This window comes from Enhydra lutris, unplaced genomic scaffold (assembly GCF_002288905.1).
Source record: "Enhydra lutris kenyoni isolate GAN:26980312 unplaced genomic scaffold, ASM228890v2 scaffoldscaffold3, whole genome shotgun sequence".
NCBI lineage: Eukaryota > Metazoa > Chordata > Mammalia > Carnivora > Mustelidae > Enhydra > Enhydra lutris.
This window is the reverse complement of record NW_019154087.1, coordinates 50,403,765-50,417,060: the sequence shown is the minus strand read 5'-3', so window position 1 is coordinate 50,417,060 and position 13,296 is coordinate 50,403,765. Positions and strand designations below refer to the sequence as shown.

The following is a 13,296-nucleotide window of genomic DNA, read 5'->3' as shown; positions in this document are numbered from 1 at the left end:
AGTCTTTACAGCCAGTAAAATTATTTCATGAAACTAACTATTAGCAATCACTCTAAAGGTAGCTGTTTCCTGAGAACCCATGACATGTAATGCATTCTAAGTGCTTTACCTGAATCATCTAATTTCATTTTCATAACCACCTGAGATAAGCTACATCATCTCCTCAGCTTTATAGATGTAGAAACGGAGACTTTGAGAAGTCACAAAGTAGTGGAGCTTGGATTTGACCCTAGACTACTGGACTCTAAAGGCCACACATGGGCCACTGCTGTGTACACTGGCTGTTAAAGGGTCTCATATTGGCAGAGTGCTTTGCCAGTTTTTTGAAAAGCAGTATCTCAGACCTAATTTTCAAAGGATTCTCACAACATGCTTGTCGAATGGGTACTATCTTTGTTTTACAAGTGAGAAAGCTGAGGTTCAGAGATGCTCAGGACCACCCACCATCACACAACTCACCGATGGCAAAGCCTATACTTCAACCCAGTTGCGCTGAGGGGGTCTCCCTATCGTGACACACTTCCACAACTTAGATGACAACTACACAGTATTTCAAAGCACCTTCTTGAAGGCCACAGAAGTCTTGACTTTCTGAGGAATGTGGGGAAATTACCTCAGGAAAATTACCACTCCATTTGCAATTAGTGTAGGTAATTAATATTCTGCTTCCTCCTTTGTTATTAAATAGCTCTGTATCTGTTGTGGAGGCCAGAAGGGAGGTAACGGATACCCTGGTCTGGGGGTATACTGCAGAGGGCAACTGAATGCAGGAGGGAATGAGTGGAGAAGGTGGGCATTCTCTCACCTAGCACAAATCCCTGAGGTCATACAGCTCACTTAGCTTCTCCTAGCTATCTGCCCTTGAGCCTCTCTTCCAGTTTTGAGACCTCTCTCCCTCCCTCTCAAAATATATTTTCTCTCAATCTCTTTGCGCGCGCACACACACACACACACACACACACACACACACACACACACACACATTATACTGAAAAGTATCTGTTTTATATATCCATTCCAATGCCAGGGGTGGGGGGAGAGCGGTTAATCATTTCCTAGGAGTTTACAGGCTCTATTTGCTGTGTTTAATATAAGGTGATGAAGTCAATTTAAAACCCGATTTGAAAAGGAGCAACTGATACCATCTTCTATGGGTATAATACTCCAAAACTGTCTTTATACAAACGATATTCCATTTTATCTTTAACAATATTACAGGAACAGTCCCTAAACAAAAGGAACTAGAATCCCTTCAGAAACTCACTTGCTTTATGTCGATCCGATAAAGGAGAACTAATGAGTTCTCCAAAGGAAGATTTTAAATTTCCTTTTATGTCTGATCCCTTCCCCCAAACCTTTTTTGTTTTACCATATACCTTATTCAAAAAGATTTCCATGTCACTGCGTGTTATTTCGTGGATGAGCTATTGTTACTGAAATCTATCCTATCGGCCGGTGTTCTGTTGCATGTTCTATTTTTAGTTATGCTAATGTCCAATCATACTAAAAACAAAACATGTGGGTCTGTGATTTTATAATCAAAGTACTAGTAGAAGTGCTATAACGATCTTCCTTTGGTGATATGAGAACAAATACTTACAAAATCAGCAGGGAGGTGAAGCTTGTAGAGCTGTAAAATGGAGTGAAGCAAACTAGACACCTGACTCGAGACCAAGACATCCTGGCCCAGTTTCATGCTGTCCGTCACCTTCCTCTGACTTGTGGCTACCTGGACACTCCACTTGTCTGTGTCTGCGATAATACAGACTGCTTCGGCGATCGGCTCGTCGAGCACTGGATGCTGGAAACAAACACAGGGGGTCAACTCTCCACAGCACTGCCAAGTGGCACTCAGAATGTCCAGAATGTTTCTGTAATTTAACATTAGCCTAACCGTTCATAAGCTGCCAGCAGGAGCTACAGAAATTGAGAGTGTTATAGGAACTAAAATAGGAGTGTCATCAAATTGTCATTTGAAATTCCTGTGATAAAAATTGCATTTAAGTGGTATTTTTTTCCTTCCACCCAGGAAGTACACTATAAATGTTGGTAATGTTCACAGAAAAGTGAAAAGATACATGCCCTCCCTACATTCCAGGATAATAAAATTCCTTTTGAAAGACTGCACTCTCCTTTTAAAATGGAGAAAATTAGAATAAGCTATTCTATAAGGATTCTATTGCCATTTCTCCAAAACAAGCTTAGTCTGAGCAACTTAATATTCCCTTAAAGTTATAGCTTTAATCATTGAGCACTATTTACTTAGTGACCATGTGTGTCATACATAAATCAACTCTACACAACCAACTAAAATCAGATGAGGGACTACTTTATCTAGAGGAGTTCAAAAGGTCAAACAATGGCTACTGAGTAGTAATTTAAAATACAAAATTCTCAGTAACTCTGTAGTTACAGATAGAGCAGGTTGAGCACCAGTGAATTGTGACATAGGGCAAACAGGGTAAACACTGATGGGATCAAGGAAAAGGCCTTAAAAAACCAACCAACAAACGAATATTAATGTCCTCAAACTGATCAAAGTGTAACTGCTTTATCACCAGCACCTGGAATAAGGGCACTGTGGCTCACTGGGGAAGGTCATGGATGGAGGATTCTCCAAACATGAGTTACTTTAGAAGGCTGCAGATCCAGATATTGATAACAAAAAGGGACAGAGACATTGGCTCAATTATTTGAAAAGGAGAAACTTAATGGGTACAAGAAATGTTAAAAAAAAAAAAACGTGAAAAATGAGAACGAGTCATTTTTAAATCACTGGATCAAAGAGAAAAGACTCAAGACAAAGGGGTCAAGGGTTGAGACAAACTGTGGGGAATCTGTGAGCCTATTCCTTGAAGGAGGGACCTGAATCTTTTCTGCCTGAATTCTTAGCTCCTAGCACAGGAACTGGCATTTGAAAAATGTTACTAAATTAAAATGAGACAGGTTAAGTACAAGCAAATGACAGAGATGATGAGCACCCTGCATTCCCTAACACAGCATGGTGTTGCTGACTTCTATGTTTGCAGGTTCTAGAAAAGAGAAGAACCAGCCAAACATTTACAGAAGAGTACCTTAAAAGAAATACCTGAAGCATTAGACCCAGTCTCAGACTACTACATATCTAACACAGAACTCCCTGAATATATCCATGGGGCAAACTCAATGTCTCCATCTAACCATGTCATTTAGTAGCTACTTACTTGTTTACTGAAGAATGAACACTCTTTTTTCTTTAAATAACGATTTTATTTATTTATTTGACAGACAGGGAGAGTGAGCACAAGCAGGGGGAGCAGCAGACAGAGTGAGAGGAGAAAAGAAGGCTTGATCCCAGGACCCTGGAATCATGACCTGAGCTGAAGGCAGATGCTTAACTGACTGAGCGACCCAGGCGCCCCAAGAACAAACACTTTCTAAAAGAAGATGGAAGTAAAGGAAAATGTAAATTAGTCAAGGCAAAAAAAGATATAAAAATATCATGAGCAACTACTTTAGTTATAATTTAAGGGGTGACAGGGCTACTGGTAGTCCATCCCTGACCTGGTCTAAACTTCTATGGGGTCAGAGAGTTGAAGCTTAATTAAGTTCCAATGATTCTGGAGATTCCTAACATATATCTTTGCAAAGAAAATGCAAACCCTAAAAAGATTTGGCTTATGATTTGGTCTATTAGTCAGTCTACAAGCTTTTACAATTTAAAGAACTCTAAGATCCAGAAGACCATGTTTGGATTCATCACAGAAACACACACCTATACACACCCTATGCCCTGGTATTCAATTTAAAATTCCTCTTTGGAAAGGCTCTACTTTTAAGGCACATGCAGAACTATAATATACAAAAAACTTGCATGTAGGCTTCTTTTTAATACTGACTTTTTCTTATTAGCTGTATCTTAATTATAGAAGTAATTAACAGTGGGATCTGTCAGGGTGACTTTTGAAGTTCACAATTTTATCAAGTTCACATGTACACCAGGATCCACACAAACATATACACGGAGCAGCAGTAGTAACACACATGGAACAGTACCTTTGAGAAATTAAGTACTTTAATAAATGCTGTAAAACCTAAGACTGAATGATTCAAACACCCATTAAAAGCCTGATCTGCTATCCTTAGGGCTTGGAGTTTGGGTGCAGAAACTAAAAAAAAAGAAACGGGCAGGAGAGGCAGGGCATGGAGGCATCCTGGTGGAGACTTTGGCCTCCTGTGGATCTTAAGAAAATCAAGATAAGAGTATGGATAGCTACCAGCTGGGCAGTAATTTTACCTAGTAAGATTCCTCTTCTTAATGTAAAAAACCCTAGGGGCGCCTGGGTGACTCAGACTTGGGTGTCTGTCTCCAACTCAGGTCATGGGGATCAAGCCCCACATCAGGATCAGCAGGAAGCCTGTTTCTCCCTCTTCCACTCCCCCCCACCTTGTGTTCTCTCTCTTGCTGTGTCTCTTTCTGTCAAATAAACAAATCTTTAAAAACAAACAAACAAAGCTTAAGGAGTGGGGGGCGCTTTGTTAGTCTGACTAAATGTCAGAAAACCAAAAAAGGCCCCATCATATATTTACCCCTTTAAAAGTTCTCCTCCCAACCATTAGTGTCTGAGATTAAACAGGACCTCTGATGTTTGAGTTCGGAATGAAAATCTGAAGGAAATATTAAAACAGTCACTTCCCTTAAATTGCTTGTTTGGTTGAAAGCTTTACCAACTTTAGGGACACTGTTATTTATCAATTTTCCTTTTCTCTCTCAAACTGAAGAGAATTTCAAGGTAAGTTTCTTGTCCACAGAGTTCATTAAATTCTCTTATCAGAATGAGTCTGCAGAGGCACCTGGGTGGCTCAGTCAGTTAAGCGGCTGCCTTTGGCTCAGGTCATGATCCCAGCACCCTGGGATCAAGTCCGAAGTCAGGCTCCCTGCTCTACAGGGAGTCTGCTTCTCCCTCCGTCCTTCCTTCCACCGTCCTCTTAATGTCTCACAAATAATAAGTAAAATCTTTAAGAAAATAAAAAAGAGTGAGTCTGCAGTACGTTTCTACATTCTCCATAATCTGAGACTTCCAAAAGTGCTGCCCTATTCTTGCCCTTACAAGGGCCCACAGCCCGGTGAGCGCACACCCACGACCCGGGTGGCAAGGCAGAGCTGCCAGCCCTCCTGCCCCAGCTGGCCCTCCTGCCACCCCTTCCACATGACTGCCAGCAGCCTCCATGTCCGTGCCTCCCTCAGAGACGTGATCAGACAACTGAGAAACTTCTGACAGACTGGAGGATGAGGGAACCCTGGAGATCAATAGAGAGCTGTAGGCGATTGTCAGGGTGGAAAGCCAATCTCTGTCAGAGGAATGAAGTCTCGGCCATAAGCCAATTATCTTTTTTGCCTTGCTCTGCTCTATGGGAGTTAGAAACAGTCATTTCTTTAGTTCCACTCTGTCAATATCTCATTTATCCAATCTACTTTCCTGTACAGATTTCTTAAGATAAAGTGACAAATGAAAGGCTTTGTATTAGAGGTCTTTAAAGGTTTCTCAAATATCTTTTGGCTATTGTATTTTGTTGAATCATCAGATTAGGTCTGGTTAATTCACAGCCACTAGGAATTTGTGGGTCTGTTTTCCAGGAGTTCTAGATGTCCAGGACATTCCAATTTCAGGGTTCTGGATCAGAGCTCTGAGTACACAAAATAGACTACCTTGGCTTATATATCCAAGACTTCTGCCTAACTTGCTAATTCAAAAACCTACTCTAGCACTTATCACCCAAACACCTAAGTTCTAACTTTTCTTTTTTTTCTCTTTTAAAAAAGATTTTATTTTATTTATTTTTGCGAGAGAGAGGGGAGGGTGCACAAGCTGCAGGGAGGGGCAGAGGGAGAAGCAGACTCCCCTCCCCCTCACTGAGCAGGGAGCCCAATGTGGGACTCGATCCCAGGACCCTGGGATCATGACCTGAGCTGAAAGCAGATGCTTAACCGACTGAGACACTTAGGTGCCCAATTCAAACTTTTCCTTTTTCATACTTAAAGCTCTTTACAGTGTGGGCTACATTGACCTATACGTATTTACTTCCAGGACTCTCTAAGAATCCCCTTCTCCAGTCTGGGAGGGCTCCTGCCTCTTAGCTCAGGCTGTGCCTGGAATATTTTCCCTGCTTCCTTCTAAATTTTTCAATCTTTTGGGGTCATCTGGGTGACTCAGTCAGTTAAGCGTCTGCCTTCGGCTCAGGTTATGGTCCCAAGGTCCTGGGATCAAGCCCCACATCAGGCTCCCTGCTCAGCAGGGGATCTCCTTCTCCCTCTGGCCCCCACCCCGCTCTCATGCTTTCTCTCACTCTCTCCCTCAAATAAATAAAATCTTAAAAAAAAAAAATAAATGTTGCTGAAGCAGAGGGGGGAGAGATGGGGTGTCTGAGTGATGGACAATGGAGAGGGGATAGCGAGAGAGGGAACACAAGCAGGGGGAATGGAAGAGGGAGAAGCAGGCTCCCCATTGAGCAGGGAGCCTAATGAGGGGCTTGATCCTAGGACCTTGGGACCATAACCTGAGCCGAAGGCAGATGCTTAAAGAGTAGGTCACCCAGGGTCCCCAGAATCTACATTCTTTAAAAAAAAAAAAAATGTTTATTTACTTGAGAGAGAGCATGAGCGGAAAGAGGGAGAAGCAGGCTCCCTGGCCCAACACGGGACTTTATACCAGGACCTGGGGATCATGACCTGAGTCGAAGGCAGACACTTGACTGACTGAGCTACCCAGGCACTCCTACAATCTACATTTTGACATTTAATCACACTGTCTTAACTTGTTCTTGATTTCACATCTGTCTTGTATACTCAGTGATTATATAAGTAACTCAAGGAAAGAAATCACATTTACTTTTTCTTCTGTAGCCTCTGAAATGAACATAACAAAATGCCAGGCATGTGCTAAGTATCTAACATGTGCTGGCTCTGTTGAATAATTCTCTATGCAGATTTCTTTATTTTTGGATTCAGACTAGTTCCTATTAAGTCATCTGTGCAATTATTAATTTATTTCTTTTCCATGTACCACATTTAAATGACTAACATTTCACATAATCACCTATTTTTAACTTAAGGGCAGGAAAATACCATTATCACATATATGCTTCCTATAACTACTTATTAATTCATCATGCCATTTTTCCTGTGGGGCGGCCAGGAACATAGCACTGCTCTACAGACAGAAACACTGAGGACAAAAAATTGTAAGAGCTTATTAAGTATCTTGGTATGTCAGAAATAGAAACTAGTAACTCATGCAAGCGTTTCCAACTTTTAGCTCAGTGAGTCTGCCAAGCCCTCTACTTTGAAATCCTAGGACCTTGTCAGGGTGGAAATCCCTCAGGAGACAAGACTGCAAACAGTGTGAATGGCAGTCTCAACTTAATGTCAAAATAGGAGAAAATACAGTTGCCTCTATTAAGATTTTGTTAAGAAACTTCCCCATCTTTACACTGTCGGCATTGCGCAATACATACTCTGAGCTGACACTTTATCAGTCCTCAGAGATGTCCAGCTCACATGTGTGCTGCAGACCGCAGGAGAGTGGACAGACTTCTGTACTCATAACCAGCTCCAAAATGTGCACACTGGTTATAACGAGGTGGGTCTGATTACCAGGGACAAGCCACTGAGCAGCCTTTTTCAAACATACAGGGGCAGGTGATTTATGATTCAGGAGATTGAAAGCATCTCCTGTATCTTTTATTTTTCTCTGAAATATTCTGAATAAAACATAAGACTCCTTGGCATCATTTTGAGTGTCAATTTCTTATTCTATATAAGATAATTCTGGTACATTCTGTAACTTTATTAAACTGAACTTGAATAAGAGGATACCACATGACAGAATGCCTTTCAAAAAGATTCTCCACCATTCTGTTACAGCACCATGACTTAGTAACACTGGCTTTCACACAGCTTCAAGTGAGGCCTTTCAGGAGTCCTATGAAGACACCGGGATGACTAATGCAGTGGATTCACCTTTTCAGCACCTGCTCTTGGGTAAACGTCCTCAGAGCCCCCTTTTTATTCTTCTACCTCATTAGAAGTGAAGGCCCACCTGCTTCACCATATCCTCCACTGCCCTGGAGCTGAAGACCTAAGCAACGTAACACAGTTCTGGGCCAGCCCACCCCACTTCTGGATGGATGAGAGCCACATATAAGGACCGCAGCCACATGTGGACTGCTGACCAGTTTTGTTTGGTTTTAGTAAAACAAACCAAACAAACAAACAAACAAACAAACACCAAAAAAACCCCAAACAAACAAACAAACAAACAAAAAACCAAATAAAAAAAAACCCTTCATTCTTTCAGAAAAATTCAGAGAAACCATTCATTCAGAGAAAAGGAGCCTGGTTATCACTCACCATTCTTAAACACTTCTTCTCGTCTATAAAATCATACAGAATACTGTCTTTTGCTAACTGCTCAGCATCTAGACTTTCCTAACCTCACTTTTACCAAGAAACAGGACAGAGAGAAACTCCTGTGCTGGTGAGGTCAGCTCTACCTGTGGGCTAAGAAGATGCTCATCAACGATCAGGCAGAAGAATCTTGGGTTTCCTGAGAGAGTCAAGTGGTTCCCTGCACCCTCCCTGGCCCCACATGGTCACCCCTACTGACCTCCTGGTACAGACACCACTTCCAGGAAGTCCTTCCATGCCTGTCCTGTGCCTCCCACTACAGGAGACTCTACTGTACTGTTTTTACTGCTTATTGACTTCTTTGTACTTCCCGTAACAGATTTCAATCTCCTTGAGGACAGGTGCCATATCTTCTCTTGGGCTCCTTACAAGTTTTCTTTGTCTTTGATGTTCTCTATAACTTAAGACTGGATTTGTTTGTATTTACACTTACTTGGGAGTCAGCGTGCTTGTTTAATCTGAAAACTCAGTCAGTCTTTCCTCAAATATTGTTTTTCCTCGCCTTCTCTGTTCTCACTTTCTGAATATGCTATAAAATTTTCTTGTCCTAGCCTTCATGTCACAAATTCTAATTCTCTCCAGTGGTATTTAATCTGCTCTGCTCTTCAACCTTCCCTTGTGGGATTAAATTCTAATGGCTATAATTTTCACTTTTAGAAGTTCTTTTTAGTCCTTTTACAAATCTAAATATCACTTATCACATCATCCCATCTCTTTATTAAAGTTCCAATTCCTTCTTTTTTATGACCGGAACCATTTTAAACAGAGTGACTTCATGGTTATTTCAGATTGTTCTGGGAGCGCTAATTGTCCAGCTTGTATTTGCTTACTCTTCCTCATCACGATATCTTCTTACATGGTTTGTAATCTGAACATGAGCCCATCTTACTGTGGCTATTTGTTTTATGTACTCTGTGTGTCACTTGGAAACAGGTTCAATGGCAGTCACTAAATATTTTAGAGTTAAAGTGGAGAAGAGGAAAAGCATCTTATAAGGAAAAGTGTCTTATAAGCTGGTGGTTACGAAAGCATCCAGTGTGTTTCCTTCCACCAGAGTCCTAGAGGTTTCAATGCTTCTGAATTTTACATTTATTTCTTGGGCAGGGATTCCCAAGTCACTTGGGTAGAATAAATCTGGACCTCCAACCTACTCATAGAATGGGTCTTAGGCTTTGATTTCTCATGGGTGACTTTATTTTCTCCCACCCAAGTTTCCAACTTGTTTCTTTGCTGCCTCACTGTTCATGGCTGAAGTTTTCTAATCCCCCTTTCATGGAAGAATAACTTTTTGAAGCTCCAGACTTTACAAAAAGGGCTCAGTTCCAGGTCCCAAGCTTTATACGCATATGAGACCACATCTTTCATCCTGAGTAGATCTTAGAAACTCAGCACCCAATTCCTAGGGACCTGTATCCAGATTGAAACCCCAGAAGGCCAGGGTTGTTCTGGCTTTGATTTTGATTTGTTTCTGGCACAAAAGGATTTCTACTTTTCTTCATGCACAGGTATTAGAACAATTGGTGTGGGATGGTACTACTTTACCCATCATGTCTATAGTTTTAGAGAGGAGGTGCATCATTAGCAGCAGCACAACATGATGCTGGAACTCTCCCACCTCAGACCTTGACCATGGCTGTAAACACAGCACCTAGCACACAGTATTTTCTGATAGGAAGTAAATTTCCAAGGCATGACTGTCCTTCTCTTCCCCAAAACCCATGTTCAGGCTCCCTGCCTCATTTTTGGCCAAACAAGTCAGCCGGACCACCTGACATGCCACCATCAGAGATTTCTAGTTTATATCAAACAGACTGTTAACATATGAAAATACCAGAAGAGTTTGTAAAAATTATATGATCTTATGATAACTCTGTAAGCATTTCTCCACCAGAATTTATTTTCTCTTGGAAACAGATTCAATGCCAGTTGCTGAAGGCTTAAAGGTTGTAATGAGGTGGAGAAGAAGAGAAAAGAATCAATCATTGTGGACCACAGACATTGCTGAGGGATCCCGAGAGGTATACCAAGATGAGGGCTCTGGGAAGCCCAAAGACATCATGAAGACACAAGGATCTAGCAGAGGGAAGATTAAAGATTAAAGACTAAATCTGCATAGATTTAGCAGAGGGAAGAAGGAGAGGGTCTCGTGAGGTGATCTAGGAGGGGCTACAAAGGAAACATCTGACCTTCTGTGGGTTTGTGCCTGTGGCTGTCATCACCAGGGTCACCAGGCTGACACCTTAGTTCAGCCTACGACCTTGTAGATATAGCGTGCAACCTTGGGCACAACTTAATTTTCAGGCCTGTCACTTGCTGAGAAAAGAAACAATTTAAAGTCCAGAAAAGGAGCTCAAGGTCAAAAAGTGTCATCAGACTAAAGCCATGTGATGATGCACAGGACTCCAAAATAAAATGCAGACGGTTGATAGCTTTTTTACAAAGAATGGCATAGATGTCCAAATACTTGGCACTAGTGAACACATTTAAGAAAATGTGAAAATTAGCTATGTGTCTAACATTTACAAAATGCAAGAGCACTGAAGCCTGAGTGACCTATAATAAGCTTTTTACTCTCCTTTAGGTAAAGAAAATGAACACAGAGCCAAAGGAATCATGTCTAAACACACTACTCTTCCCTTCTACTTTTAAAAGACTAGCTGCCATTTCTCTTTTCTTTAGAAGAAACAGATAAACCAGTCATCACAGTTTTAGCCATAAACACATATTCCTAAATCCAGGTCTGTAGGGAATAGTCAGCTAACATCATTGAGCATGTTGTAGGTGCACACAGTGAGGAGCTGGGAGTATGAAAGAAAGGAAGTCTCCCTTCTCTGCTCCAGAGGCCTGCAGCCCTAGTGCTAGAAAAACACCGGAAACAGAACAAAGATGTGGTACAATGTGCTAAGGAGCCTGCGGGTGTAAAGTTCTACTTGGGGGCAACTCCAGCCAAGGAGTTTATATTTTACCATCTCAAAAGAATGGGAAACCATTAGAGCAAAAAGAGTGAATGATCATATTCAGGGGTTAGCAAGAGCCCTCTGTGGCACAGTACGAAATGACTTGAAGAGGAAAAACTGGAACCAAGAATTCTAGTTGGGAAGGTTAAGGGGAACTTAAATAAGACTGTATTGTAGTCACTGGAAGAAGGAGAATCAATAAGATTTCAGATTAGAGTTGGCAATACCCAGAGATCAGTATTTCTTTTCAAAAACTTTAAAAAAATCACAATTCACAATAAGAAATCCATTTAACCATCACAATCCCATGTACACGCTTATATATGTGTGAACATGTGTGTCCACAAACACACACATGCATATATACACACAGATTTTTATGAAACAGTAAGATGGTACTGTAGGCCCAAGGCACTGCCATTCTCATTTTCCATTATAGGAAAATGAAAGTGACAAGAGGTGTTCTCAGATAGCTGATCTGTCCTACATGGATGCTTCCTTTGCAACACTATTAAGGTTGTTGTTGACTTGAAGCACCTTGATGCTGTCTGCATTACTTAAGTAATGATTTATCATTTGATGCAACTTGCTGTTCTTTTGTAGTCTCCCTGGTTGATTACACTGCATGGCTTAATTAGGTATTCATGAGCATATATCACAGCCAAGCTTTTAGCAAAGCTCCTTATCTGTGCGACTGATTTCTGCATGGTATTTCTGGAGTCAATCTGTCGCTACTCTTAAAATTAAATGAAAGAGGCTGCAATATCCAACTGTTAGCTTTGCTTTATAGATTATTCTGTAAAATGCCTGAAGCCCTGGAACACAGTTTTTTTAAAGAGCATTACAATGTGATGTTGATTTTGGGCTTGATGACCCTACCCTGCAGTTAGCCACTTGGCCTGCTCTTTGTGATTTCACAAGCAAGGAGAAGTGGATGCTTTTTAGCCCGGAATGAATGTGTCTATGGGTTCTGTTCCACAATTTCCAACAAGAGTTTCCTGGGAAACTCAATTACCAAGCACTTGCACAAATATTATTTTATTAGTTAACATTAGTAATGTGCCAGGCACTGTGCTGAACATGCGATATGCATGATCTCTGAGTCTTCAAAGCAGACCTGTACGTACTGTTCATTTTACAGAATCTGAAACTGATGCTTGGAAGAGTAAAGAAACCTGCCGAGGCCACGAAAGCCACTAAGGGGTGAGCCATGATTCAAATCAGGTTTGTCTGTCTTTAGAAGCCAAGCTCTTAACCAGTGGATTATAATCTCATCTGCTCCTCTAAATATATTCTTTTGAGGCTTAGTGATACCAATTGATTTACTTGACTACCAGCAAATGAGTGGTAACACTAAGACTTGAACCCAAGCCATCAATGCTGAATCAGTGCTCCTCCCCCACTACTCCATAACGTAATACCCCTAACACTGCCCTGGGTAGCAGTATTCATACCAGACAAGCACACAGGAGGAAAAAAGAAGAGAGAAAAAGTTACTTGAGGGTCATAGTATAGTGGGAAACGGACTCTCTCACTCTTTCTCTCCCAGTTTAACATTTAAAGTCAAAAGGAAAACAGAGAAAGAATGCACAGTTAGATATGATAGGGGTAAAACAGTGAAACTAAGTATTACTTTAGCCTAATTTAAGGCAGCTGTATAATCTACATGCTAGGAGACAGAGAAACAGTTCAAATGACAGAAAGGAGGTAGTATATGGATTAAACAAGAACACGTGTTTAAATATTTAAAGACCATTACAATATTGACATAGAAAAGCCGATAATAAAAATGGAAATAAAGTTAATATATCTTTCCTTTAATGAGACCAGAATAAGGAAATGCATAAATAGAAATTCTTAGTATTGGAAGCTCTAGAATGCAATCCCTCAATG

At 41.0% G+C, this 13,296-nt stretch overlaps 1 protein-coding gene across 3 annotated transcripts in view; it reads right to left on the bottom strand.

Annotated features, from left to right (window-relative positions):
- LOC111156996 (folliculin interacting protein 2) overlaps positions 1-13,296 on the bottom strand; it is a 132,856-nt gene that overhangs the window by 8,654 nt on the left and 110,906 nt on the right. For all 3 annotated transcript variants that reach the window (XM_022518212.1, XM_022518202.1, XM_022518210.1), the window contains one exon: positions 1,601-1,801. In XM_022518212.1, coding sequence (XP_022373920.1) covers positions 1,601-1,801 — 201 coding nt within the window. The remainder of the gene's footprint in view (positions 1-1,600; positions 1,802-13,296) is intronic.